This window comes from Zootoca vivipara, chromosome 2 (assembly GCF_963506605.1).
Source record: "Zootoca vivipara chromosome 2, rZooViv1.1, whole genome shotgun sequence".
NCBI lineage: Eukaryota > Metazoa > Chordata > Lepidosauria > Squamata > Lacertidae > Zootoca > Zootoca vivipara.
In genome coordinates this window covers 85,992,464-86,019,465 of record NC_083277.1, presented here as the reverse complement: position 1 = coordinate 86,019,465, position 27,002 = coordinate 85,992,464, and the positions used below count along the sequence as shown (strand labels likewise).

The 27,002-nt window shown below is 47.7% G+C and overlaps 1 protein-coding gene across 8 annotated transcripts in view; it reads left to right on the top strand.

Annotated features, from left to right (window-relative positions):
- Window positions 1-23,813, top strand: part of ARHGAP44 (Rho GTPase activating protein 44) — a 90,806-nt gene extending 66,993 nt beyond the window's left edge. For 2 of the 8 annotated variants that reach the window (XM_060271794.1, XM_060271793.1), the window contains exons 13-21: window positions 1,813-1,893; window positions 4,436-4,549; window positions 5,784-5,875; window positions 6,848-7,028; window positions 10,845-11,069; window positions 13,355-13,819; window positions 15,469-15,617; window positions 16,428-16,805; window positions 21,808-23,813. In XM_060271794.1, coding sequence (XP_060127777.1) covers window positions 1,813-1,893; window positions 4,436-4,549; window positions 5,784-5,875; window positions 6,848-7,028; window positions 10,845-11,069; window positions 13,355-13,819; window positions 15,469-15,617; window positions 16,428-16,805; window positions 21,808-21,947 — 1,825 coding nt within the window. In that variant the 3' untranslated portion in view covers window positions 21,948-23,813. Of the gene's footprint in view, window positions 1-1,812; window positions 1,894-4,435; window positions 4,550-5,783; window positions 5,876-6,847; window positions 7,029-10,844; window positions 11,070-13,354; window positions 13,820-15,468; window positions 15,618-16,427; window positions 16,806-19,207 lie in introns of all 8 variants that reach the window. The other 6 variants (XM_060271796.1, XM_060271797.1, XM_060271795.1 and 3 more) reach the window with 6 other exon arrangements.
- The last annotated feature ends 3,189 nt before the right edge of the window (window positions 23,814-27,002 follow it).

The following is a 27,002-nucleotide window of genomic DNA, read 5'->3' as shown; positions in this document are numbered from 1 at the left end:
AACTGCTCAAAACACAGAAAAATCAGTCATTAAAATATAATCAAACATGGATAGAATTACAACTATGTACATATATAGAATCTGTTTTAAAACTTACCAATGGTTACAATAAAAACAGCATGGCACCAGCCCTTTAATTAAAAGCAGTCAGTTCCCCAAAGCCTGTTGAAACAAGAAAGTCTACATCTGCTGGCAGAAGGACAGCAAGGAGAGAGCCAGTCTAGCTTCTCTAGGGAGGGAATTCCAAAGTCTGGGAACCCACAATATTTGCCATGCAGAACCAGGAACTTCATGGGACTGATCAAACCCATTGTGGGAAATTCCAATCCCAATCCCCACCCACCCCAAAATTGAACACATTCTAATTATTTCTCCAAGAGCCTCTGCCTCTTGGACATGTATGCCATTATCATTTATTTACTTGTTTCTCTCACTTATTTATTAGTCACTTTTCAGGGCCACACCCTCACACATGCAGGGCTTCATTCAATATGCAGATATATTCAAATTCAGGACCCATTGATGAACTGTGAATGAGTCCCAAGCAAAAGCTGTATGTCCAGGTTACCCACCTTAGTTTTCCAAGGAATTCCTCTTCTTGCCACACCAAGACCACAAAACATTAGTTGCACCTAAGTCACGATGTGATCAATCAGTTAGTGTTTCAGCAGGACTCAAATTTAACTAATTTCCTTTGGATCCAGGGCCCAATTCTCAAGCGCTTGTTGTTGTGTCCCAAGTACTCCAGCAGATTCAAATGAATTACCATTTTCTTTAATTGGTTTTGCTTCAAATGAATTGACTCAGCTTGCCCCCTCTTGAGACTGAGAAATGACATCTCTGCTGCAAGGGAAGGATTTTTCTTAAAATTTGCCACAGCTATTAAAGTAAAGGTACGGACGACTCTGGTCCAGTCGCGGACTACTCTGGGGTTGCTGCGCTCATCTCACTCTATAGGCCGAGGGAGCCGGTGTTTGTCCGCAGACAACTTCCAGGTCATGTGGCCAACATGACAAAGCCACTTCTGGCGAACCAGAACAGCGCACAGAAACGCCGTTTACCTTCCCACTGGAGCGGTACCTATTTATCTACTTGCACTTGACATGCTTTTGAACTGCTAGGTTGACAGAAGCTGGGACCAAACAACGGGAGCTCACCCCGTCGCGGGGATTCAAACTGCCGACCTTCTGATCAGAAAGCCCTAGGCTCTGTGTTTTAGACCACAGTGCCACCCACATCTATAGTCTATAGCCGCAGCTATAGTCTGGCCTAAAGCTTCCCTGATAAGATTGGGAATGAAGACTATTCCAGCCCTCATCGGCTGATGTAAGAAAAGTGAGCCAAGACTGTCCCTGATCTTACTAAGCATTTAAAGTGGCTACACTTTTCAAAGGTCTGCTTTAAACATTTACATAAATCTGATGCTGAAGTGCGATCTGGGGCTTGTCACTTTAGGATAAGTGATTGTACAAGTAGGCCCCATCGCAACTGTTGCTTCCAGTACATGACAAGGAGCAGAAGTCACATTCCCAGAGAGGTGAAATGTGAAGCGCATTGGCAGCTTTCCCAGCAGTGACTGTCCTGTCCTGTCTGCAGTGTGACAGATTTCAAGTGCGAAATTAATGGAGGGCAAGGGGGCGGCTCCCCCGGTGCCTCGTCTCCTCACAACTTGTCTCTATGCCATTGGCTCAGCTTGGCAAGCTTGGGAAAGAGAGGCTGTGTGTGCTGAAGGTGCAGAGATACTATCCCTGTATGTTTTATCCATCATCCCACTGCTGAATTAATCCCAGATGTCTCATTATTGCTTCACAGCATCCAGGACCAAGACAAGAGGCTGCAGGCCCTGTGGAATGCCCTTGAGAAATTGCCCAAGCCCAGCTACAACAATCTAAGGCAGGTGCATGCAAGCCAAAGGATATGCCTTCACTTCTTCTTCACTGTCTGTCTCTTGCTGATGTCAGTTTTACAGTTTGCAATTGCTATGCAGCCAAAAGGTCCACCCAAAGGGCTATACAGTCATTCCTTGGTTCTCAAACGCCTTGGCACTCGTACGTTTTGCCTCCTGAATGCTGCCAACCCGGAAGTAAGTGTTCCGGTTTGCAAACGTTTTTCGGAAGCCAAACATCTGACGCTGCTTCTGCTTGACTGCAGGAAGCTCCTGCAGCCAATCAGAAGCTGCGCCTTTGTTTTTAAGTTCGAGAACCAAGGTATAATAGTGGGTGGGTGGGGTGAAGGTTGATTAATGATGATGATATTTTGCATTTCCTGGCCTGGAAAGTTTCTGATGCAGCTTCTGTCCCAGCACACAAGAGAAGAGAAATATATGTGGATGGGTAACCATTGCTCCAAGCACCTATCACATATTTTGTGCCAAGTGTTCTCTTCTCTCACATGTTCTGCCTTGCAAAAAGAGACCAGCACTTCTCGTTTCAAGAGCCAGGCTGGCCTGAAACTTGATCTTGTCTGCACCACAGTAAAGGACTTGCTAGTTCTCACCCAGTGCCAGCAAGATGTGTTGCCTATACTTGGGTGTTGGGGAGCCTCGGAGGAAAGCTTGTAATGGCTTTGAAAGCTTGCTGTGTCTAAAGTTGCCACATTATTTCCACCAGGAGGCCTCTCTGCGACAGGCATTGCATTTAAACAGGGTTGTGTCAATGAGACACAAGAGTGCTTGGCACTGCTGACTCTTTGCAATGCACCTCGAGAAAACTCGGCCTCCAGCTCACTGCCTTCTAAGTAGCAAGGGATACTTACTACCTCAACATCCAAACCAGTTTCACAGGGATCCTACCTAAGAGACAGGAGGGAGATCTGGCAAGCTGCTTTGCTAGAATGATAATACAGGAGCAGATACGTGCAATATTTTGATTTATCATTTATTCCTTTCCATTTAGGAATGGCTTCTTATGACATATCTCAAATAAATTCAACAATAAAAAAGCATCAGTAATAAAAACTTAAGTGGAACCATTTAATTTATAAAAACAACTTCAAATTTAATACAGATATGGACCAGGCAATAGCAATGGTGCATGTCTGATATGTACTTCCCAAAGGTAGACAGCACCATGGTAAAGGCCTGAATCCAATACTGTGTAGAACAGGCCTCTGGATGAGATAGTATCTGCAAGAGGCCTTCTCCTGCAAAGAGAAGTGATTGATAGAGTACAGTCATACCTCGGTTTAAGTACGCCTCGGTTTGAGTATTTTCAGTTTAAGTACTCCGCGGACCTGTCTGGAACAGATTAATCCACTTTCCATTACTTACGTTCGCTTCAGGTTAAGTACGCTCCAGGTTAAGTACAGACTTCCGGAACCAATTGTGTTTGTAAACCGAGGTACCACTGTATATAAAGGGTGAGAAGGTCTTTTGGGTATCCTGAACCCAACCTGTGTACAACCAAACCTGTGTACCCAACCTGTGTATCAGCACCTTGAACTTAAGGCCAGTAGTTAATTAGTAGCAATTTTTCAGCTGCAGCATAATACAATAGTATTATGCCCCAATGTCAAGCCACCAGCTGCAGCTTCCAGGCCAACTTCAGGGGTAGCTCCCACATCGAGGTGTTGCCTACAAGTGCACTGATGCTATGGCTAATATAAGTTCCATCTGGTGCTTGAGGGTATCAGGCAGCAACACTGAGATACTTGTTGGGTGGCAGGGTAAATCGCTCCTGCCCCTCTTGAAATTCAGAGGCAGAGATCAGCAGGTCGCGTTGCAATACTGTTTTCCCCTTCTTACGGACTACAGGAGGGGCACCAAGAGGGCTTGATTCCCACTCTAAGTGGCAATGTCAGTATATTTCCTGCTGGAAGTTAGATGCACACTGCATAATAATAATAATAATAATAATAATAATAATAATAATAATAATAGTTATACCCCGCCCTTCCCAGTCAAGACCGGGCTCACGGCGGCTAACAAAACAAAAAAATCAAAACAAGCATAAAAGAAACAATTCAATTAAAATACAGATTAAATACAATGTTAAAATTCAATTTTAAAATGGGAATCTACAAGTGGAACCTCATTTAAATATCTGTAGGATAAAACCTTAGGGGAGGGTAACACTGGGGCTAGAGGAGGACTGCAGTGGTAGCAGTCACCAATAAACCATAAAGCGAAAGTGGTCACTACTGTGGCAAGCAGTGCTTTCTCCTTGGCTTGTATAGAGTGATGTTTGAGGCATCTTACATTGCCGTCCTGATGCCCAGTGATTTGTACATTACAATCCTAGTCAATGGGAGCTTCTCCCCCTGGTGGTTGGTGCCTGTAAAATGCAAATAATGGGACTTTCCCATTTATTTGTATGAACCCCTGGGAAAAGTATCCACTAGTGCATGTCTATTGGTTACCAATAGTTTAATGACCCAGTCAGTAGCTGCTGAATGTGCACCCACCACTCCATTTTAACTCTGTTGTCTTCCATTGCAGGTACCTGATCAAATTCCTTGCACACTTAACAGAGTACCAGGATGCAAACAAAATGACCCCAAGCAACATAGCGATTGTGTTGGGGCCTAACCTTCTCTGGCCTCAGACAGAAGGGTAAGCAGCTGATGTCTAAAACACCGCAGATCTGAAATGCTAGATAGTATAACTAAGAGCATACCGTTCCTGGGGCTGGGTTTTCTTACCTTCATTTTACAAGCCTCTTGTTCAGTTTTCATGCTTTGATCCGTTTGCAACATCTGGATGTCTCAGGGTGAAGAGCAGGGATGAAGTGAGGGCAAATTGTGGAAAATGGGTTGCAGTAAGGCATGAGAAAAGGATAGGCAGTTTGCTGAGTGGAGGAATCGCCCTCACAGCACAATCCTGTGCATGCTTACTCACAAGGTTGTCCCAATGTGTTCAGTGGAGCTTACACCTGTGTCAGCGTGCATAGGAATGCATCCTTAGAACTCTTCTCTGTATTTCTCAATTATTTGCATTTCAGAAACACAAACACAGTTGAAAGAGAATGGGTAGTTGCTGAGCATCAGCATTTGATAGATCACACCCATTGCCACCATTCATGTATACAAGTTGCATAGTTTGTTTAACAAACACATTAAAGGTAATGGGGCCCCTGACCATCAGGTCCAGTCGTGTCCGACTCTGCGGTTGCGGCGCTCATCTCACTCTATAGGCCGAGGGAGCCGGCGTTTGTCCGCAGAAAGCTTCTGGGTTATGTGGCCAGCATGACAAAGCTGCTTCTGGCGAACCAGAGCAGCACACAGAAACGCCGTTTACCTTCCCGCCGGAGCGGTCCCTATTTATCCACTTGCACTTTGACGTGCTTTTGAACTGCTAGGTGGGCAGGAGCTGGGACCGAACAACAGGAGCTCACCCTGTTGCAGGGATTCAAACCACCGACCTTCTGATCAGCAAGCCCTAGACTCTGTGGTTTAACCCACAGCGCCACCTGGGTCCCATAACAAACACATTACCACAATGCAAATAATCACTTCTAGTGCTAGTGGGCATCCGATGAACAAATATAAAATATAGAAACCAATCTGCCCCAATTCCTCTGAAAATGTCTGGTAAAGTATCCAGAGCAGCATCCTACCTTTCGTAGGTGACTCACCTTGGCAGGTTCCTGAGACCAGCCCCTTGCAACTGGATTTGGGAGGAAGCAGAAAAATCTGCAAGAGGCATGCTGATTTAGAGCCAGGAGCTGGACTTTATCCTCTAGTCCCTTCCAACCCTGTGATGTCGTCGCTTGGTTTTGGCCTTCAGAAGGACCTGCCTTACTGCCCTCCTTACCTGTCCATTTCTCTCTCCCACCTTTTTGTTTCAGAAACATCACCGAGATGATGGCGACCGTCTCCCTGCAGATTGTTGCAATTATTGAGCCCCTCATCCAGCATGCAGATTGGTTCTTTCCAGGAGGTAGGAGTCTTTTGTTTGCTAGAGCCCAACTGACCTAAGGCAAAGTGGGCAGGGCAGAACTTTTGACAGCCAGGCCACAGATTTTATCATTTTCGGACAGATCACCTCCCCTAGGTACCATTTGTGGTCCTTGCTATTCCTTTCCCTGGTGGCTCGCATTCTCCATAGTCTTGACTAGGGGTCCTAGAGGTCTCAGCCTGTGCCTCCTAAACCAAAGGTCTGTGCTTCTGATCATTTGCTGTTCCAGACAAGCATCTTTCCATGGGCTTGGTTTCCCTGTTTATGCTTTGCATGGTACTATTGAGAACAGTTGTTACCTAGAAAATCCTATATGGGGCTGCTAGGTTCCTCATCCACATTAAAAGTGTTCATGATGATGAGTACGTCATCGTTGTTGCTCACCTTTCACGAGCAGGTGTCAGGGCAGGTCACAATAATTTAAAATCCAGTTTAAAACCATTCAAACAAATTGCAGCCACAGGAATAGGGTGGGTGCTGAAAACACATATCTCCAGCTTCAAAAGGCCAGGTGAACAGGTGCATCTTCTGCATCTGCTGAAAGCTGTATAGTGAAGGGTCCAGATGCACCTCTGTGGGGAGAGAACTCCACAACTTAGGGGATTGTCCTTTTCTAGGCTGCCACCAACAAAACCTATGAGGGCAGCAGAACTACCAAGAGGTGTGTATATGACCAGGAACGTCTGCCTCCAGGGTGTGTGTGTGTTTATTTGATTTACACCAGGCATCCCCAAACTTTGGCCCTCCAGATGTTTTGAACTACAATTCCCATCTTCCCCGACAACTGGTCCTGTTAGCTAGGGATCATGGGAGTTGTAGGCCAAAACATCTGGAGGGCCACAGTTTGGGGATGCCTGATTTACACTTATCCTTGCCAAGCTTCTGTCTGTCCTCTCTCTGGCTTCAAGTGGGAGCCACAAGCACTACTTGGCCATTTTGCTTCCTCCTAACTAGACATTGAGTTCAACTTGACTGGGAACTATGGCAGCCCTGTGCATGTGAACCACAACGCAAATTACAATTCCATGCCGTCACCTGATATGGACCACACCGACCGCAAGCAACCTGACCAGGCCCGGCGACCGCTTAGCGTGGCCACAGACAACATGATGCTGGAGTTCTACAAGAAGGATGGGTAGGGGGTGCTTTTTATTTTGCTGCAGGAGGAGTAAGGGGAGGGGAGCTGGGAAGGGGCTGTGCTGGCCTGGAGTCGCTGCTGCTCCATAGAAGTAGTGCCCATGTTTTCTAGGCGTGCAAACACACTTCGCTGCCTTGCCACTAACATCCCACCCTGCTCCTGACGCCACACCATCTGCAGGCACCTGCCCTGTGTCCTCTTTCAAGGGAAGCGGGGCTGTAGTACCTGGCCTGTCTGCCTATTCACCTGGTATGTGCCTGGTCCAAGCTAGCAGTGTGGCTCTGTGCATTGACCCAACAAGCAGCATAGGTGTTCCCCAGGACGGGAAGCTGAGATCTACCTCACTGTACAGAGTGAAATTTGTCTTACGCTGATTTCCTAGTGATGCAGTGAACGTTTCAAAACATGTTATCAGTTGGTTGATGGGTGTTTGCCGTCATTTTCTAAGGGCCAAAATAATAGGTCACATGCATTTCTGGCCTGATCAGCATGCTGGGACATTTGTAGTTTTTGCCATCCAGAACTATTCTGGCGGAGAGCAAAAAGGAAAAGAAAAAAAAACTTGTATTCCACAATTGACAACATATCACCATAGCGCTGTTTGCTTCTGTTGCCCATTAAAGGAGCCTTCTGTACTGAGATCAGAAGAGGGAGTAATACAGCCATGGGTGAAGAAAGATGCCGAGCTACTGAGATGCCTATTGGATCCTGTTGACTCTAGCTTTGCATGCATATTTCTTAGCAGTTGTTTCTTGCTGCGGTAAGGTTAGCACAGGGGAGCAGCACTCTGCAAGCTCGATTGGCCTGAGCACATGCAGTAGTTACAGTACTGCTCCTTTCTCTACCATCTGTAGATCTGGAATCCAGGGCATTGATAGCTCTTGGTAGCCAGGCACTAGAGGTGAGAATGGAGTGAGGGAGGAGAGGCTTTCCACCTTTCATACGTTAGAGCCTGTCCTGCTCAGGCTATTATGGTCATGGGTCTACAGGTTCTCGCTAACATCTCCTGCATCCTCTGGGTGTCAGCTAGTAGTATTAAATGTACACACTGTAAAGCACTGGTGGTGGTAGCTTTACCATTCTGGAGGAGAAGAGGGAAGAGTGGTTGTTCTTTTAGTGAGGTCTTGAAATGGAAAAGCTGTCATTCATCATTAGAAGAAAGGACAATGTGTCATCTTTCTTTTTTGGCATATTTTGAAATATGGAAGAGATATATTGATAGGAAAGGGAAACAAAACATCTCTCAAAAATGAACTAGGTAATGGACCATGGATTAATGGTCCATCGGTTTTAAAAGACACATTGGGTTGTATTCAGCTGTGTGTCCGTCTCAGAGTAGACTCATTGAAATTAATAGACCCAAGTTAGTCACATCCATTAAGTAAAAACTTCATGTGGCAAGTCATGCACTATCTGCTACCTTCTTGTAAGTTTCTGTTTGTCAAAGCAGGCTCAGGGAAGAGGGGGGTGGCGTGTGTTTTGTAAATAGCTTTGATGTTTTTAGAATCAAGTGGTATATAAACAGTATGAAAGAAATAAATAGCATGAATTTTATTGTGGGGTGGGGAATGAAGTGTAGCCTGCATGGTGGCAAGTCATCCAAAAGTTCCTAGACCTGAAGTCCCTGCTTGTATCACCTCCCCCAATTAATTTTTTTATTGGGGGGGGTCTTAATCAGTGATTGGAGATCTTAACTGAGTAATCATATTGGTATGCAGTACATCCTATGCATTCCTGCCTAATCAGTTTAAAGCTCACGTTCCTATAATAAACGTATGCCGTTTAAAACTTCCTACTTGCAATTCCTCAGTTAGTTTAGTGATGGTTTTTCTTTTCTTGGATTTACATAGACATTATCAATTTGGACCTTTTCTCTCCTGTGACTTGTTTTGATCTCTTCAGAATGGCCATGAATACCCTGCTGAGTTTGCCATCCATATGCATAAAGCTTGGATAGTAAGGAACGCCCTTGCCTGATGGAGACTGCATTGTCAGATATTTTGTGTTTAAAAGGTCTCTTGAGGGTTGAACTTGGAACTTTTCTCAAGCTTGGTTTTAGTATGTTTTATCTGTGTCAGTGTTATAGTGATCCCAAGGTCTAGGAATGGCCTCAGTGAGAAATCTCAACATTTGTTTTTATTTTTGCATGATGCATGCAAAGGAAATTTAGCTGTCTGTAGAAGGTTGTGGCAAGTACCTGGAGCTGTGCAGTGCAAGAGAAGTCATAGGTTATTTTCCTTATGCCATGAAAGAGCTCAGACAAGAATGCGCAACCTGGAAAAGATCCCAGATAGAGGCTTGATACTGGTTCAGATTAGTTTTGGAAATGTTGCAATCCCACTCTTGAGGAGTTTTCTGTATGTTGTGGAGTCTTACAGTGCTCAGTGCGGACATCAAATATTGTTAGGTCTAATTTGCAAAGCCTCTCTCCTCTGGATCCCAGAAGAAGAACCATGCAAATATTATCTTAATCCCCTATTAGGTATACCTCTAGCCTGCTCTCCCTCTCCCTCATCCCCCCTACACACACACACACACACACACACACACCCCTGCAGAACGATTAGCATTGCTTTCACAAAAACCTTCCATTTCCTCTATTTCTGCCTTTCACTGAATGTCCTGCTTCTCCACTTAGCAGTATGCTTCTCTGCAGCCAAATTGCCCTGATCCCCCTGCTTTTTGCAAGCTGTGGCCTTGGACTTCTCGTCCCCTTTCCCAAAGCCCTGCCAAACTGATGCAGCAGAAGCATTTGGCCTTAGTTTCTGTTACACTAATACCTGTATGTTTCTGTCCATGCAGCCTTAGGAAAATCCAAAGGTATGGTATCCTCTGGGTAGCTCTTGAACCATTCCTACCTTCAGTGTCAAGACCCAGTCAATTCAGAGCACCCACAGAAGCTCGCCCTTGCCACCCTTAGTGTTGGGGCAAGGCAGAGCAGAAGCCAGCTTCACCCCGAGAGCACTGAGACAGGAGCCCGTCTTTTGAGTGTCCCATCAAAATTTGAAGCTGCCTTATTACAGAGTCTGCTTTGGTGGACAGCGGCTTTCCAAGGTCTAGATCAGGGTTTCCCAAACTTGGATCACAAGTCCCATCATCCCTAGCTAGCAGGACCAGTGGCCAGGTATGGTGGGAACTGTAGTCCAAAAACATTGGAAGACCAAGTTTGGGAAACCCTGGTCTAGATAGACAGAAGCTTTTCCTAGCCCTTTCCCCCAGGGTGGTAGTGATGGACCCTGGGCGCATGTTCTCTGTCATTGACCTATGGCCCTTCCCCCTTTCCTGCAGGATGTTGTTTTCCCACAGTTTTTATCATCCCCAATGCAAAGGGTATTGTTTTCCTCTTGGGAAATTAATCACAGGTGTCCTGGCTGCAGACTTTTTTAAGATTCCAGATGCTCTCCCTCCTCCCCCAGATGTTTTATGTTCAGGTCTGTGGCTCTTTGGAAAGGCCTCCTGGTCCCGAGACTCCCTGTTCTTGTCGATGCCTGGAAGAACCTCCCTTAGATGCAAAACTTTACCAACCTTGGAAGGTCACTGCTTTTGCGGCTGCCCCGATGACTGCAAGTGGCTACTGGGTGTCCCAACAGAGCAGCTTTTGACATAAATGACCCCTGCGGCCATGCCAGAAACCCCTCTCTAGAGTCTACATTTAAGTAACTGGCTCCCATTGACTGTACGTCGATCCTTTCAGGCCTTGGATGCACCCAGATGGCTTCCCTCCTTCCCCCTGCAATGTAAATGTGTGTGTTTAATGCTCTCAATGATTGCTTCCCGGTTGGTAAGGGACTATCTCTGTGTTCCCCCCCATAGCATGGGCGTCCGGGTGATGGACACCTCATGGGTGGCTCGCAGAGGCACCTCCTCCATAGTTCGTAAGGCATCCTCCACCCCTCCTGCCATGCAGCCCCCCGCTCCGCCTTCCGATCTTGCTGCTACTCCTCAGTCACCAATTCCTGAGCAATCTCTTGACATTTCAGCTACTCCCTCCCTAACTCCAACTAGCTTCGGTTTCCCGCCAGGGGCTGAGAGAGCAAGGTAAGTGCTGGAGGGCAGCGCAAGCAGCTGCCACTGTGTTCTGTGGTCCTGGAAGTCTCTGTGGACACGTCTTCCACCCCCCCCCCCACCTGCATGGGCCCTCTTTAGTTACGCTTCTGCTTTCACTTTGCAAGTGTGTGTGTTTGTTTGTTTGTGTGTGTGTGTGTTTGGACGAGAGAGAATTGAGGCACAAAATAATATTTTCCTGTGGTGCAACTGAATGTGAGCATTTTTAAACAAAACAAAACAGATCTGTCTGCTCCAAAGATTTGAGACTGGCAGAGAGACTGGAGCCAAGAATAGTAACATAGAACAAAATTATTTTCCTGATTTTGCGCTACAGAGACTGGGCAGACCCTCCTATTTTGCCACCACCTCCTGTTGGAATTTGGCACCAGCAGCACAGAGAGGCGTATTCTGACCTGGTGTTTTATTTATATCCACCTAGACTTCCCATGGTGAGCTGTCCTCAGCTAAGGGAAAGGTCTGGCTCTGCCTACAGATTTTAGGGCCCAGCTGCATCCAGCTGCCATGTTGTCATTGTCAGTCCTGGATTTCCAGACCTAATGCAAGACTTGTGTTATTTTGTGCTGTGGATTCATTCGTAAGGGTCAGCTCTGTGGCAAGCTAGAAATGACTTCCCATGTTTGCCATAGGCATATGTGCAGAGAGTAGGGGATTATCCATAGGGGGGTATCATGCATATGTTTCTGGTCTGTGCTTCTGCCATAGATGTGCTCCCTGCTGAAAGCAAGCATGGAATTAGACGTTTAATGCATTGCATGTCAACATACCCACTATAAGCAGGGGAGGGAGTGGGACATGCATGGGAATAAGAAGCTGGCAAAACCATCCACAAAGGCAGGCACTCTCACCTTTCTGTTGCACATATTCTCACAAAACAGGAAGAAATATGAGCTAAATCTGAACTGAGATCCCTGATGTTAAAAAAAAAATTCTGTGTTTTCACTGGCAAGAAGAGAGATTTATTCCCACCCTTGCTACTTCTCCAGCCTGTGGGCTCCAATAATAGACAGCATTCATCCTGTCCTGCAGGATCCACCATTTGCAGTCTTTTCTTTTGACTTTCTATGACATTCCTGGTTCTTTCTCAACTTCAGTTTTTCCAGGCTTGTTCCTTTCCAGTAAATTGGCAAGCGCCAATTTAGGTGGCTCTCTTCATGCTTTTTTTGCACTTCTCTGTTTGTGAGCTCACATTAGTCCAGGGAAAGAGTCCAAGAAAGAAGGATGGGGGCAAAGTCAAGCCCTTGATAGAAGGACATGCAACTTCATTAGAACTCATTCCATGCTTCCTTGCCTCCCCTGGGGTCTCCCTCACCTGCAATTGCATACCTCACACTTTAGAAAGAGTCCAGAATAAATAACACAGCAAACCTTGATGCTTGCCTGGCATTGCATCTCAGTACACTGTCCTGCGGTTTTCTCTGCCATGCTTTCCTCAGATCACTAGTTCTCAATCCAATATTTGCTTAGGGTAACCTGGCTTCCCAGTGTAATGAGGCAGCAGGTTCTACTATGCAGAGTGACCCACTTGTCTTCTGACGGATTAGTTTGTCCCGAGTTATTGACAAGAGTTATCAATTTTCTGAATTGTGGGGGACCTTGAATTCCATGGTGAACCCTCAAATGCCCCCTGGCTTGGTTTTATTTTCAAATTAGCATTCACTGTATGGGCTAAATCCAACCCCATAGATACCCATTTCCTTCATATGGAGGAACATTTTCCTTATGGGATATTCCTCCTCCCCCAAGCCCCTACACACACACACACACACACACACACACACACACACACACACACACAAAGCCCCTGAGACAAAACCACCACTCAGGACAACTGGCATCTAGAGATGTTTTCCAGATCTCCCCATACAACTGTTTAGGAATAGGTGATGTTGGCAAGGCCGACTTTGCACAGGCCTAGCATCTGTTTTTCAGCAGATGAAGTTTCCAAGTGTCATTTTCTACATTTGGGTGGCTCATGAGAGATAAACCAGAAACCCAGGCCTGGCGCTGTCAGCTCAGGAAGGTGGGGACTGCTGCCCCAGCCACTGTGTACCTTGCAGTTGGGGAGCCCCTCTTGCTTTCCTTGAATTTTTGGTTGTTGTTCTCCTCTCTTCTTCTTCTTCTCTCCCCCGCCCCCACCCCAACCCTCTCCTGGCAAATGCTTATGGGCTGTTTTCGAAACTCCTGTTCCGTTCTTCCCTGTACAAACGCTCTCTGCTCTCTTTTTGTTTTTGTTTTGTTGTTTTGGACATTTGCAGCACGGATGGTGTGTCGTCTAGTTGGTCGGATTCCTGTTACATCTACCCATCCCCTGAGGACGACAAGCCTCCCCCATACCCCTGCTACTCATCCTTCCACCACCACCACCACCACCCCAAGACTGGTCCATGCGCTAGGCCGGAGCCCCCCTTGCCGCTGTACCGGTGGCCAGGGTACAGCCAAACGCTGCCTCCCCCTTCCTCCTCCTCCTCTTCTTCCTCTCCCTCCCCTCAGCAGCTTGACATTAACTCTAACCCGAAACCGTATTTCCTGCACCTCCCTAAGCAGAGCTCCTTCACAGAGTTGCATGGTCCTGAGACTAACCTCTCCTCCGTCTACATGAAACCCCCCCTCACCTTATCCAAACCCGATCCTCCTGGCACTCCTTACAGCTCCCATATGTCAGTCTCTCCCCCCTGGGTCAGCTGCACCTGTGCCAGAGACAGAGGAACCGGGCTCACTAGGTAAATAACCTCTTATTTGACAAATGCTCTTGCAAATTGGGCACGGTGGTGGAAGGGTGAGCACCACTTGCTTGCCACGTACCAGAGGTCTACGCACAGGGACGATGCCTAGGCCCTCCACGCCTCCTCGGCAGACAAATGAGGCCTTCCACATTGGCCCTCCACATTGCTACAGATCTCCTGCAGAGGACTTCAGCTGTATCAGCTGATGGAGCCTGAAAGGGAGGCAGTTCCTTGAAGCCAAATCCAGGCTTAAAATAGCTTTAGTTGGTCACCTTTCTTCCCCTGAGAAGTGAAGTTCTGAGACATGCCCAAAGTGCCCTGTAAGAGAATTTTCAACACCGTCCCCAAATTACAATTCCCAAAATTCCTTGGGGAAACTATAACAGCCATGGAATCCCACATCACACCCTTTGAATCATTTTGTCTGCACAAATGTTGCAGTTTGCCAGATGGAACAACCCTCCCTTTCCTTCCCCTTTCCCACACACGCCGGGGCCAATTTTGACAGGCTCAGGGAGCACACAATGAGGGTGGGGAAAGCCCCATTGCACAAGCAGTGTATGTTGCACAGAACCTCTGCTTAAAGGGCTATAAAGGTGAATTCCATACAATAGATACATCTACAGCTTGGGTTAGCATTTAGTGTCAATAGCACCCAACCAACCAGCCCTTTCTTTGGACCCCAAGTTGCAAAGACTTACATCAGAAGTGGGGATTCTGTGGCCTTTCAGATGCTGTTGCTGCACCAAAGCTCCTATCATCTCTGTCAACAGTCCATGCCAACTGAGGCTGATGGGAACTGGAGTTCAACAACGTGAGGGGGGGGGCACATGTTTGCCCAGCCTTGTATTACAAGATTTTGAGTTGGGCCCCAAACAGCTGTGCCAGTCCAATAGCTTCTCTGGGGCCAACCTATTTAGAGGTGCAGGGGGCACCCACCTCGGCCTGGCAAACGTTGAGGCCTTCACCATCCAGGTCTCCAATTACCGCATTGAGTTTCTTGGTCTAGCCAATCACCTTGAGTAGCACCGTTCTTGCCACAGATTATTTGTGACAAACACCCTCCCCTCAGTTCCCTCACTGAGGTAAACCATGGCTCGCCACACTGCCTTGGGGTTGGTGGCCACTTGTAAGCTAAGCGCAAAGGAACAAACTTGGACAACTGACATGGCCTCAAGTTCAGCATAACAAGTTCACGCCTTAAATCTGTGAGGTGCTCCAACCCATCCCCACCACGAGGAACAGATTGTATTGCTGCTGCTGCTCCTCCTGCCCCACCTGTCCCACAGAGTGGTCTCTCTGGAAAACGGCTTCCCTCCATTTTGTTTTGTCTCATTGCTGTGTACAGAGTGACTGAGAGGGCGGCAGTGCCATTCATGCTCTAGTCATGCTCCAATCTGCTTTTGAAGGTGGATGTGCAAGTTTGTCTGGTCCTTTGGGCGTATGTTCGGGAGCAAGGCATCAAAACGCTTTGCTTTGCAAGCATCATTGGCTTATCATAGCGGAGGGTTATGGGTCTGCAACCTGGGACTGTGGGGCAGGAGCAGGGGGAGGCCATGGGAGAGGGGGATTTTTGCACTTAAGATGCCCTTCGTACAAAGGGGCTCATGACTGCTGCTTCTTGTCCACCTTTTGTTTCTTTTTAGCACACTAAAAACCAAGGAACTCTCTCCTGTTTCTGGGCAGAAAGGGAGTCCGGTTTGTGGCCCTGCAGCACCATGTGGGACCACACAGCAGTTGCCTGGTCTCACACAGCAGCTGTCCACAGAACAGAGCCCACACGCTCTGCGGAAAGGTAGGTATTCACACCTCAATAGGGCAACAGGAGTGGGTTCAGCTGGGTGAAATGAACAAAGCAACAACTATCTCTCCCTCCTACCCTCTCTCCCTCCTCCCCTCTCTCTTTTAGTGTGCTAACGACACAATTTAATTCCACTAGTTAACTGACTGCTTTTTGGCCAGGGCTCCTGTTTTCTCTGTGGGCAACTGCAATGACCACATATTATTACCGGTAGTTCTCCTTTCTGGTGTCCTCATAAGACTGAGAAATCTGGTAGGAAAGTTCCTGCCACGTACACTTGAAATCTTGTCTAAGAAATAAAGTCACTAGAATGAGCAAGTGGGGTCCATTGGACAGTTAACCTGGAGGACGTAAACATTTTTGAGCTAGGTTCAAGCCCTACTTCTGCTTTGCATCACCATAGCACTAAGGAGATTGTTCCATCAACGCAAGCATTTCTAGTTGACTGATGGAACAATCTCCACTCCCCTTGTACACTGTTTTGTGAATTCTCCTAACCCTCTGGAACAGATTTAATGGAGTACAAGGGTAGGAAGTCCCATTGCGCTAGCAGAGAGTGCTTCTGTTGGCTTCCACTAGTACAGTGAGTTGGGTAAATATGGTCCGTTGTCTGTTGTCTCTTCCAGACATGACTTCCCATGAGCACAGGTTGCCCTTAGGCCTGCGCTTCCATTCACCAGGGCTCAAGCAGGTCTGATGGTTGTAGCCAGTAGTAAAAAGCTCACCTGGCCTCCCAGTGATGAATGACACTCAGCCGTATCTGTGTGTTTGTATGTGTGTCTCTTTCTCTCTCGTCTTCTGCAGTTTCAAAGAAGCTGACCCCCATCCCTGCCAAGGTTCCTTACGGCCAGTCAGGTGGTATGTCCGATCAGTCTACGGGGCAGCCGTCCCCTGCCAGCCTTTCTCCCACCCCACCAAGCACCCCATCACCCTATGGACTGAGTTACCCACCAGGCTACTCCCTGGGCTCGGGCCCACTCTCCCCGGCAGCTGCTCCTTCTCTGTCTTCTCCTCCTTCCCTGACGAGCACTTTAACCAAATCTCGGCCCACCCCTAAGCCACGACAGAGGCCCACGCTGCCACCTCCACAGCCTCCCACATCAAACGCATCCGGCTCTAGTCCGCAGTCCACGGAGCACACAGTACTTGACGGCATGTCCCCCGGGGAGAGCATGTCCACAGGTAACAAAGCAGTGGCAGAGGGACAGCACTCTAGGGGGGTGGGGGGTTGCTAGCAGAGACAGAGTGGAGGAGGGAGCAGTGTATGGGCAGGGCTTGCCAACATGGCGCCCTCCAGTTGTTGCGGGCAGAACAACTTGCATCATCCTTGAACTTTGAGGATGATGGGAGTTGTGGTCCTGGATATCCAAAGGGCACTGTTGGCTTAGGGGGAAGTTCCAGGTCTACCTTTTGATTGCTTAAGGCACAGCTGGCAAGGGCGTACCCACCATGCGGCAAGTTAGGGCAGCTGCCCTACTCTAGAAGCAGGGCTGGTGGGCAGAGGCGGAGCACAGCCCGGCGGAGCGCGAGTTCGCCATTCCCGCCGCACCGCGTCGCACCCTCCCTCCAGCTCCCCGGCGCGCCCTCAGGCAAGGCCAAGCGCGGCGGGGAACCAGAGAGTGCGGCGCGGCGGGCAGGAACGCTGAACTCGCGCTACGCTGGGCTGGGCTCCGCCTCCGCCCACCAGCCCTGCTGCTAGGGAGGGGCACAGCCCGGCGGAGCGCGAGTTCGCTGTTCCCACCCACTTTGTGGCCCCTCCCCTTCCGTGCCTTGGCCCCTCCCCTTGCCCCCCCCCCTAGTTTTGATCCTGGGTACGCCCATGACAGCTGGCAAGAAGCACTGCAGAGCCAAGAGCAAAAGGTAGGAACAACCAGTGCAGAGAACCATAATCCAGTCACGATTGAGGGTAGAGTTTCCTGGTGGCACGGTCCTTCATTTTTTCCTGTATTCCACAGGCAAGTGGCAAAGCAACAATTGAGCTATGCTGTACATAAATTCCGGTGCTTGTCACCTACTTAATCACTCAAGCAGGAAGTGATTGCCATTCAAAACAGGATTCTGAAACTACCTGAGAAGCAAGGCCAAAATTCAAGTGTTGCATTTAGAACAAAATATCAAGGGGTAAATTGTATACACGACGAGGGAGTGAGGATCACCTTCCAATTCCAGGTCATATGTAGTGAGTTAAGTGAGCTGAGCTAAAATGCTGCTTGAGGATGATCTGGAAGGGAATACAGTACTTTGAATGTGAAAGCAGAGCATAACACAGAGCTTTTTAGCTGGGGATATAGCCTTTCCAGACAAAAGGGACCTTGCGCAAGTGCTGCTAATCCCTTCTCCCTCTGAAAATGCAACTCTTCCTCCATGTTTCGCTCTGGGTCCTGCTACGATGGACATAGGTCATTACTTTCTGATGTGATTCATATCTCTTGCTCTGCATAGCAAGGCCGGGGAACCTATTTCAAGCAGAGGGCCACATTTCCTTCTGGGTGACCTTCCCCGAGGGCCACCTGGCAGGGACAAAAGTAGGCACAGCAATAAATGCAGATTCTGCCTTTGTACAAGAGGCCGATTTCGACACACACACCGCTCTCTCTGTCCTCCATCCATGGAAGCAAAGAGGCATTGTCAGAGTTCAAGGGCCTATTCCAGCCAGGCAAAAGCCCTCGAGGAAGGTGAGAAGCAAGGCTGGTGAAGGGTGGAGAGTGTGCCCTGGGAAGAGTTCCAAAGGCCAAAGAAAAGGCCTAGAGAACTGCATTGGGCCCCCAGGCCAAAGGTTCCCCATCACTGCTGCGCAGCTATTTTGCCTTTTTTTAACCCCCTTCTTCCCTTCCCCCTCCCAGGCTGTGCATTCATGATTTCAAATGCTAGACTGCACATCTTCAGTAAAAAAAATTAACAGTGCTATTTTCCATCTTGTACGGAAGGGATTGCCACTTGAGGTGCCTAAGCAGTAAAATATCACTGAGGGCAAAATATGTTTATTAACCTTGGGAAACCAGAGTGTCTAGAAAGGCCTTCCACAGTCCAGCAGAGTCTCTTGAGAGAGGCAGCAGTTCAGCCTTCGTTTGGGAATTTCAAATATGGCTAGAAATGCAGGAGCAGAACAAAACTGGTCCGCTCTTTGGCGCATCCTGTCTCCGCGCAGGGCTCTATTCCTTGGGTGGCTGCAGCTTTTGATCTGGAGGTCAATAGCCAATCTTTGTGTCCCAGGGCAGAGTAGAGGCACAGCTAGCAGGCAAAGTCTCAAAACTCAGGGGTGCTTTGACTGTACCTAACTCCAGGATGACCTGTGCTTTTGATCAACTGGTCCCTGTTCTTTTGAAGGCCTGGGGCCTCCAAAACATTGGGGAAGGGTCAACTGCAGTCCGTTCTGGACATGTGGGCCAATTGTGCTTTGGGGATGGCCACGTCTGTGTGGGTTTTGTGTCTCCAGCTTCCCGCTGGTGGGTTTTTTTGGTAGACAGGTGCAACTGCTCTGACTTGGAGGTCTCGTTGTGTACTATTTTTTTTGTTTTGTCTTTGTTGCTTTTCCTGTTTCTCTTCTGTTCCTTTCTCCCAATCCTACCATTGTGTCCCTGCAGCTGTTTGAGGCTCGTGATGCAATATTGGATAGGTGTGAGGGGAATGCTCAGGGTAAGCTGGAGTCCCTGCCCTCCTCCCTGAACCTTCTGCCACTACTGCTGCTGCTGCTGCTGCTGCCAATGTCACCTCCACCCCCCCTGGCCCCCGTGCCTTTCCTCACAGAGTCACCCTCACCCGCCTACCCCATCTCGCTGGCCTTGCATGGGGCACGCTGATCCAGAACTGCATGGCTGCTCAAGCCTGCTCTCCACTCCCAAGCTGAATGATAATGATGTCATTAGTAAACTTGTGGGGGGGGTGCTTCTCACTTGGCCTTTCATACCTGGTGTGTGTGTGTGTGTGTGTGTGTGTGTGTGTGTGTGTGTGTGTTTAAATATATATATCTATATATGCAGACATTCAACTAATTCCTTTCCAAGCCATGGGATTCACTGGCTCCTACCTAACCTTGCTAGCCCCTTTCTTACCAACGTGACTTTCTCCCTCTCCCATTCCATGTGTTATTTCCAAAGGGATGTCATGATATTGCCATTAATGAATATTAATGGCAGTTGTTTGTCGTGGGTGAAGCCAAAGGGGCAACCCAGGAGCAGGCTCTGCGGGATCTTCTTCTCCCCCAAGTAAGGATGCTGTGACCGCAGCTGAAATCCAGCAACATCTGGAGGAACTGAGGTTCCCCACTCCTGCTTTTTACACTATGAAGGTCCTCAGCTCAGCTGAAAAGCCTAGCAAATCACCCTTCGTTCTCAAGTACATCTCCCACAGCTGATTTAGAGTTGCTTCCCCATTCCTATTCATGGGTAAATGCTCTCAGAAGTAATATCATATTATGAGTGTGGTTTTTCCTCAGTTCAGTATGCAAGGATCCCATGCAGCTTGCAGGTTCACTTATCCTGTCTCACAAGTAACCATGTGGAAGCTATTCCTTTGCTTCCGAGAGAAGTAGTGACTTTCATTGCTTAAAATTATACATAGTGTGACATGCTCCTCCCTGGCTAGGTGGGGACTGTCTACATCTTAATTGAAATAGGAGGCTTGTCTGACTGGAAAGCAAGGGGGGGTGAACAGGATGTTTTGTCATAGCCTATTTGTGTCTTGTGGAGCTCTGGGGAGAGGTCATGGCTGTGCATGGGATGTTGTCATTTTGGTAAATCTGGATGCTTTTGTTTATCAACAGATAAGTAAGCCTACTCTGTCCTAATTGCACATAGTCTTCAGATCAGCTGTTTGGAGGACTTGTCCATCAATTCTTAGCCACTTTGGCCACACCGTGGAGTTACTTCATATGATTTGTGAAAGAGGCATTTAGAGCATACCCATCATGGGATTATGCTGTGAACACTGTATCATCCAGAGGAGAGATTTGTGTGTGTACTTTGGCTGCTGGGCATGTGCTTACCTGTGGGCCCACAAATATTCTTGCCTCCTTCAGAGATATGGGGAGATTTGGTAGGCACATTTTGAACATCTTTTTCACATCTTGAGGAGTGGCCCCAAATGAGATTTAGGAAAGAGCTGCCTTTCCTTTATTCAATGCCCCATTGGATTAAGCAAGGACCAAAAAGATTCTGCTCTGCGGAGACATGTATTTAACAATATCCCTTGTCATTTCTCCAATTGACTAGCTCTTCAGGGTGGTTTTACACATTTATAAGCCAACCTTGTCATTTGGTCCAGATGTGCAAATAAGTTAAATATTTTACTTATTTCTGATAGCATGTCTATGGATAGTAAGCCACCAAAAAGCACATGTAATAGAAAAGTGAACCTTGAGAAGTTGAATGGGATACTTGCCACTTAGGGGCACAAGCAGAGGGAACAGAGATGCTAAATTCTAGGTGTAAAGTACTGGCTGCCTAGATTCCTTCATTAGAGGGAACCGTTTTCAGCAAGGCTGAGCTAAGGGGGACAGCAAAGGTGTCCAGGCAGCTTTGGCAAATTTTGTCTTGTTGATACCCCCTTGCCAAATGAGATTGGGGTCTTGGGTTCTTTCGCCTAAAGATATTTAAAGCAACTTTGAAAGTAACTTCTCAATTCAGTATCCTTCAAGTGATTTGCCTGCCTGCCTGCCCACGTACCTGTATGCTAAGTCATTTGTGGCACATGGGTGGTGAAAGTGGGAGGAGGACTGGGAGGGAAACTGTCTCCCCATTTCCAAACTCTTTCCTGCATGGTTGCCTGGACATTTTCTCTCACAACAGATGGCAATCCAGGTTGCTATTTACAGGCCCATGGTTAAGACTAGGTTCGGAAACTGCAGGATATGCTGCTCTCTGCTGCCTTCGGCCCAGAATCTGGTTTGCTGAGCTGTTGTTGAGATTAAGAAGCATGTGGCCTAGACCCCGATTCACGTGTGCTTGTGGGGAAGGGGCAACTATGAAGAATGTTGCAGCAGCAAAAGGCACAAGCCAAGATTATATTATGACATCCCTTTTCTCTGGCATTAACAGGCTCCGAGAACTGTACTTCCTGCTCAGTTTAAAAGTTAAAACGTTGACTATTTTTGCCTGTCTTAATCTGTATATGAACGGGTGGGCAGACGTTGCCTGGAGCAGCATGGTAACTCTCTGTCTCCCTGTGTGTCTGTGCCTGATTGCAGATCTTGCCCACCTTGATATCCCTTCCATCCATGTAGAGGTTGATGCCACACTCCACCTGGACCCACTGGGACAAGTCCAGAGACATCCGGTACAAGGAAAAATCAATTCAGAGGAGGATTCGGAAAGCACCGCCCTATGACACAAAAGCCCCTTGTCCCTCTAATGTGCTCTCTTGTACATATCGGTGCCCCATGAACACTACAGAAGGCGATGTTGTCCAGAGACCTTGTCCGGGGCGGGGCGGGCGGTCTCTCTTCTGGAGTTCCACTTGCCAGCCCCTTTGTGCAAGACTTGACAGACCTGTGGGCCTGGTGCTAACCCTGGCAAAAGGGCATTGCTGGTGCAATTTCCCATTTATTTATTTTTGTCTCCTGTTTGTTTAGCCTTATCCAAATTTTGCCTTTTTGACGTGGTGCCTATTTATCTCCCTTTCAAGCTTTTCGGACCCTCAGACAAAGAATTAAGTCCCACCTGCCCTGTTGGGGAATTCTGGTGTTGTGCACAGGGCAGGAGAGATTCAGGAGCATGGCAGGCTGCTCACCGGCTGAACTCCACCGAAGGCACCCACTGGGTTTTTGGCTTACTGACCTTGGCAGTGTCTTTTGTTCCTTCTGCCTCCTGCTTTTGCTCCGGCTGTCCTTACTCTTTCCACTCCATCTGTGCTGGTTCGTGTATCTCTTCTTTATAGATTGTGGCCAGGGAATGTTTGTTTTAGAAGCTGAGTGGTGGGGGAAGAGAGAGAAAGAGAGACCCACACACACAAGCAGCGGATACCTATATTTTCTTTCAGTCCCTGAAATCCTGATTTCTGAAATACAGCCTTGTGAGTCTCTGTGTATCCACAAGCCTCTAAAGGGAATGGGTGTCTGGCCTCCTCGAATCCTTTACCTTTCCATTTTGCTCCCCTCCTTCTTTCATTGGTGTTTCCTTGACTCCCCCTGGGAAAGAAGCTGGTAGATGGAAGAGGCATCACTCTTGGGGGGGGACACAGGTGTTTGGCAGTGGTCAGAAGCTGGAGGGAGTGGTAGCTGTGGATATGGGTGAGTGGTGGTCTCCTGTATGTCGGGAAGCAGTTACTCAATTAGCAATAAAAGTGTTTCTAAGCATACCTACCCTCCCTGCATTGTGCTGTCAGAAGTGGAACCTGGTCATGTGGAGTTCTTGTTCACCAGCGTCACGGGCTCATTTCCCCCCTTCTCTCTCTGCCGTTGGGCCCCATGTCTAGGTGGCAGCGAAAGGGGAGACAAATACCACCAACAGAATATATGTTTATAGTGGCTCGATTGCAGCTCGTTTAGCCCAGGGTTCGACTGAGGAGGGCAAAGCTCTCAACTGTGCATGCAAAGGCAGGTGTAACCTGTTATCCTTTTAAAAAAAGAGATGAGATATATATATATATATCTGCTGAGATAGATATATATTTGTATATATATAAAAAAGTCTATAAATATATATATATTTGGTTTATTTGGGGCCATTCCATCTGAACGGGTGTACAAATGTACAATGTAAATTTAAAGGCTTATCATAATTCTTCCAACACAGGCATACACACAAACCTTTCCCACCCTTGGATTTATGATAAATGTCTCCAAACACCCTCTATTTTTTTGTGTATGTGTGTTCCCCACCCCAGCAGTGTTTTTGCAAGTCTGGGTGCTCTAGCTTTGCCACAGGCTGTGATAATATGTAGTTCATCACTCTAGGTGGAAGAGGCAGGGAAACAAGTGCAGATTGTTGTTAGAAAGGTGGGGGGAGGAGAGAGGGGGGGTGCGAAATGGTACTCTTAACTGTTCTTTCCAATTCCAGTCACTTGGTGTATTTGCTGCTCAAGCAGGGGGCACTGCCGATTGGTATCTTGTGCTGCATCTTAAAATTACTGGCAAGACAGACCCATCCCAAGCACTGAGCAGCTCCTTTCTCGGGGGGTCTCCTGCTTTCTCCATTTCTGCCCCCACCCCTCCACTTCCCCAATGTATGGTCTCATTAAAGTACGATTAATGACTTTTGTGGTATCTCTGTTTCTCTCGTCTGTTGTTTGCTGGGTTCGGATCAGCAGAGGGGGTGGCTCTTGGCTGCCAACAAGAGATACATGGTGAGACAGGCTTATTCAGCAGCGAAACTTACATTTTTCAGGCCACTTCAGAAATTAAGCTGAAGCCACAGGTACATTTTTAAAAAGCATTTTAATGATCACTTTGGAAGCGCCCCTCCCTTTTTCATTTGCAGACAACTCCCCTTTTACGTAGGGGTTATATCCTGTGGCAAGGGACGTGGGTGGTGCTGTGGTCTAAACCACTGAGCCTAGGGCTTGCCGATCAGAAGGCCGGTGGTTCGAATCCCCATGATGGGGTGAGCTCCCGTTGCTCGGTCCCTGCTCCTGCCAACCTAGCAGTTCGAAAGCACATCAAAGTGCAAGTAGATAAATAGGTACCGCTCTGGCGGGAAGGTAAACGGTGTTTCTGTGCGCTGCTCTGGTTCGCCAGAAGCAGCTTAGTCATGCTGGCCACATGACCCGGAAGCTGTACGCTGGCTCCCTCAGCCAGTAAAGCGAGAGGAGCGCCACAACCCCAGAGTCATCTGCAACTGGACCTAACGGTCATTGGTCCCTTTACCTTTATATCCTGAGGCACCACACATGTAAGTGAAATCACATATATTCGGAACACCATTGGAAAAGCCTGAAAATGCCCTCTAAGCTTCTGGAACCCCCTAAAAAAACCAAAAATCCACCACAATCGCTCCCTCCATCTCTCCACAGGCCTCAAAACATCAGTGCAAAGGCTCGTAGAATTGCTAGATGCTGTTTTTGCACCACCTTTGTCAATTTTTGTGCTCGTTTAGGGCCGTTTTTGCCTCTTTTCATGCCACTTCCAGGTTTGCAGTGATGCACGTGTGCCTTGAACACGCATAACTGATGAATTGCTTGTACTGTTCATATTCACCATTCATCAGTTATAGTTTTCTTGTTTCTCCAGATGGAATGGGAGAAACGCATTTCTACAGCCGGCTGCCTCTGCTACTGGTCTGTATTGTCCTGAGGCTGCTCTTGGAGGCAGCCTGATCAAGAGATGGCTGGTGATGGTCTGGTAGTGTTAACTCTCTCCCTGCCTGCATTCCCTGTCTAACCCACTGTGCTAATGATTTCATGATGCCTAATTGTGAAGCAGTACCATGCCCAGCAGTGGCAGGCGCAAGGAGGGGATAAGGAGCTGGGGAAGTTTGCCAGGCTTTCCCCCAACTTTCTCATGTTGAGTGGGAAATGGCTTTAGGACAAGGGGCAGCTAAAAGCAAGTGTATGTGCAGCAGATGATCACCTAAGGAGAAGAGGAATTGAATAAGGGAGACAGGCCTGTTCATCCTGATCAACGGACCACTTTCCTAGCGGAAGAAGACTTTTATCAGCCCCAACCAGAATGGCAAGTGGTCAGGGATGATGGGAGTGGTATTGTACTACAGAAACATACGAAGGACTACAAGTTCCCCAACACAGCTTTGAAATGTAGGGAAAATCCATTTCCTAATGTGTACGGCACCACCATCAGGGGGAGGCTGAAAAGGTGAGTGGAGAGCTGGCTAAAAATGCCTATCAGATCAAATGCCTATAGGTCACAGGTGACTCACCCATACAAAATGCAGCAATGCCAATGCAGTTACAAAGCTACTTTCCTGAATCCCTGTCATTGGGTTTTCTTTTCTTTTCTAAGAAAACATACTACAAACACATTTTAAAAATGGATTTCTGTATTTCATATGTGTGCAGGGAGCCTCGATAGTGCTCCAAGTGGCACGTGTGCAATCACTTAATGTATCCTGGACCGCTGAGAGAGGTTTTCCATTTCACCACTGCATCCCTAAATAACGTCTGTGCTGCTGGAGCTGTGGGGAAACCAATGTGCCTCTCATATCTGACCTGCTCCCTGGGCCCCTGTTTTTGCCACCGTATCTATTTTAGGGCGAGAGCTCAGTGATTCTCTCTCCTTCCTTAAAGGCCAACAGCTTCCCCCCACCCCCAATGGCTGCCACCAGTGTGTGGTCACTCTGTAAATTTTAACTTTTTTAAAAAAAGTTACACCCTAATTTCTTCCTTTATTCAAGTTACCAACTGCAGATATCCAAGGGCACAGATATACACAGAAACCTTGTTGGCTGTAGGGTGTCTTGGGGCAAATTCAAGCCACAAAAGCTGTAGTTGGCATGTTCAGCATTAAAAAAAAAAAGCTTCCCCCAAAGTGTGACCGACTGACAATTAGTAATGGGTCATTTCAGCATAGCTGCTGATCAGGTGGCAATTTAAGCAAACTCTGCCCCATGAAGAGCCTTATATCTTTTTTCCCTACTCTTGGAAGTGGCAGCAGCCCAGGACCCATCTGCTGCCTGCCAAGCACAATTGTAGGCATCTGCTCTAGCTCCATGGGGATTTCCTTGTTTGTGTGTGTGTGCTCCATCCCAAGTGCCAATGTTCCTGCTATCTCAGACGGACCCAGGATCAAAGCCCAAAGCAAATAACTCATTAGGCACAAGAGGCATCTGCGCTCTTAATAAGGTGGCATGATTAGTTGTTGCATGTCCCATCTGTTCTGGATTTTAAGGACACCTGTGGCAGGCTCTCTGAATAGCCACTGACAATGGCCGCTCTCCCCAAGTTCCTTTGGCATTTCCATACAATTTGGAGGCTTAGCTTGGTCAGAATCGAGTATACTGTACACCAGGCATCCCCAAACTGCGGCCCTCCAGATGCTTTGGCCTACAACTCCCATGATCCCTAGGTAACAGGACCAGTGGTTGGGGAAGATGGGGATTGTAGTCCAAAACATCTGGAGGGTCGAAGTTTGGGGATGCCTGCTGTACACTTCCAGAGTTGAACAAAAAATACATTACATCTGGTAAATGAGCCACCATAGCCGCTAGAGGGCCACGAGAACTTGTGTCCTGGGCTTTTCAGACTCATCTACCCATGGGCTATTTGAAACCAAAGAGGTGCATTGGTTTGCCAGATGTGAAATATATTGGCATTGTTTTCAGCTCTCCTACCTGACTAGTATGAACTTCCTCCCCTCCACTACTCATTTTATCCTCTTTGCAGTAGTTCAAGCTGAAAAATGGTGACTTGTCCCATATCAGCCAGTGGAGATGTGAATGCTGGTCTCACAGCTTCTTAGTTCAAAACTCGAACTACTGCACTGCACTGTAG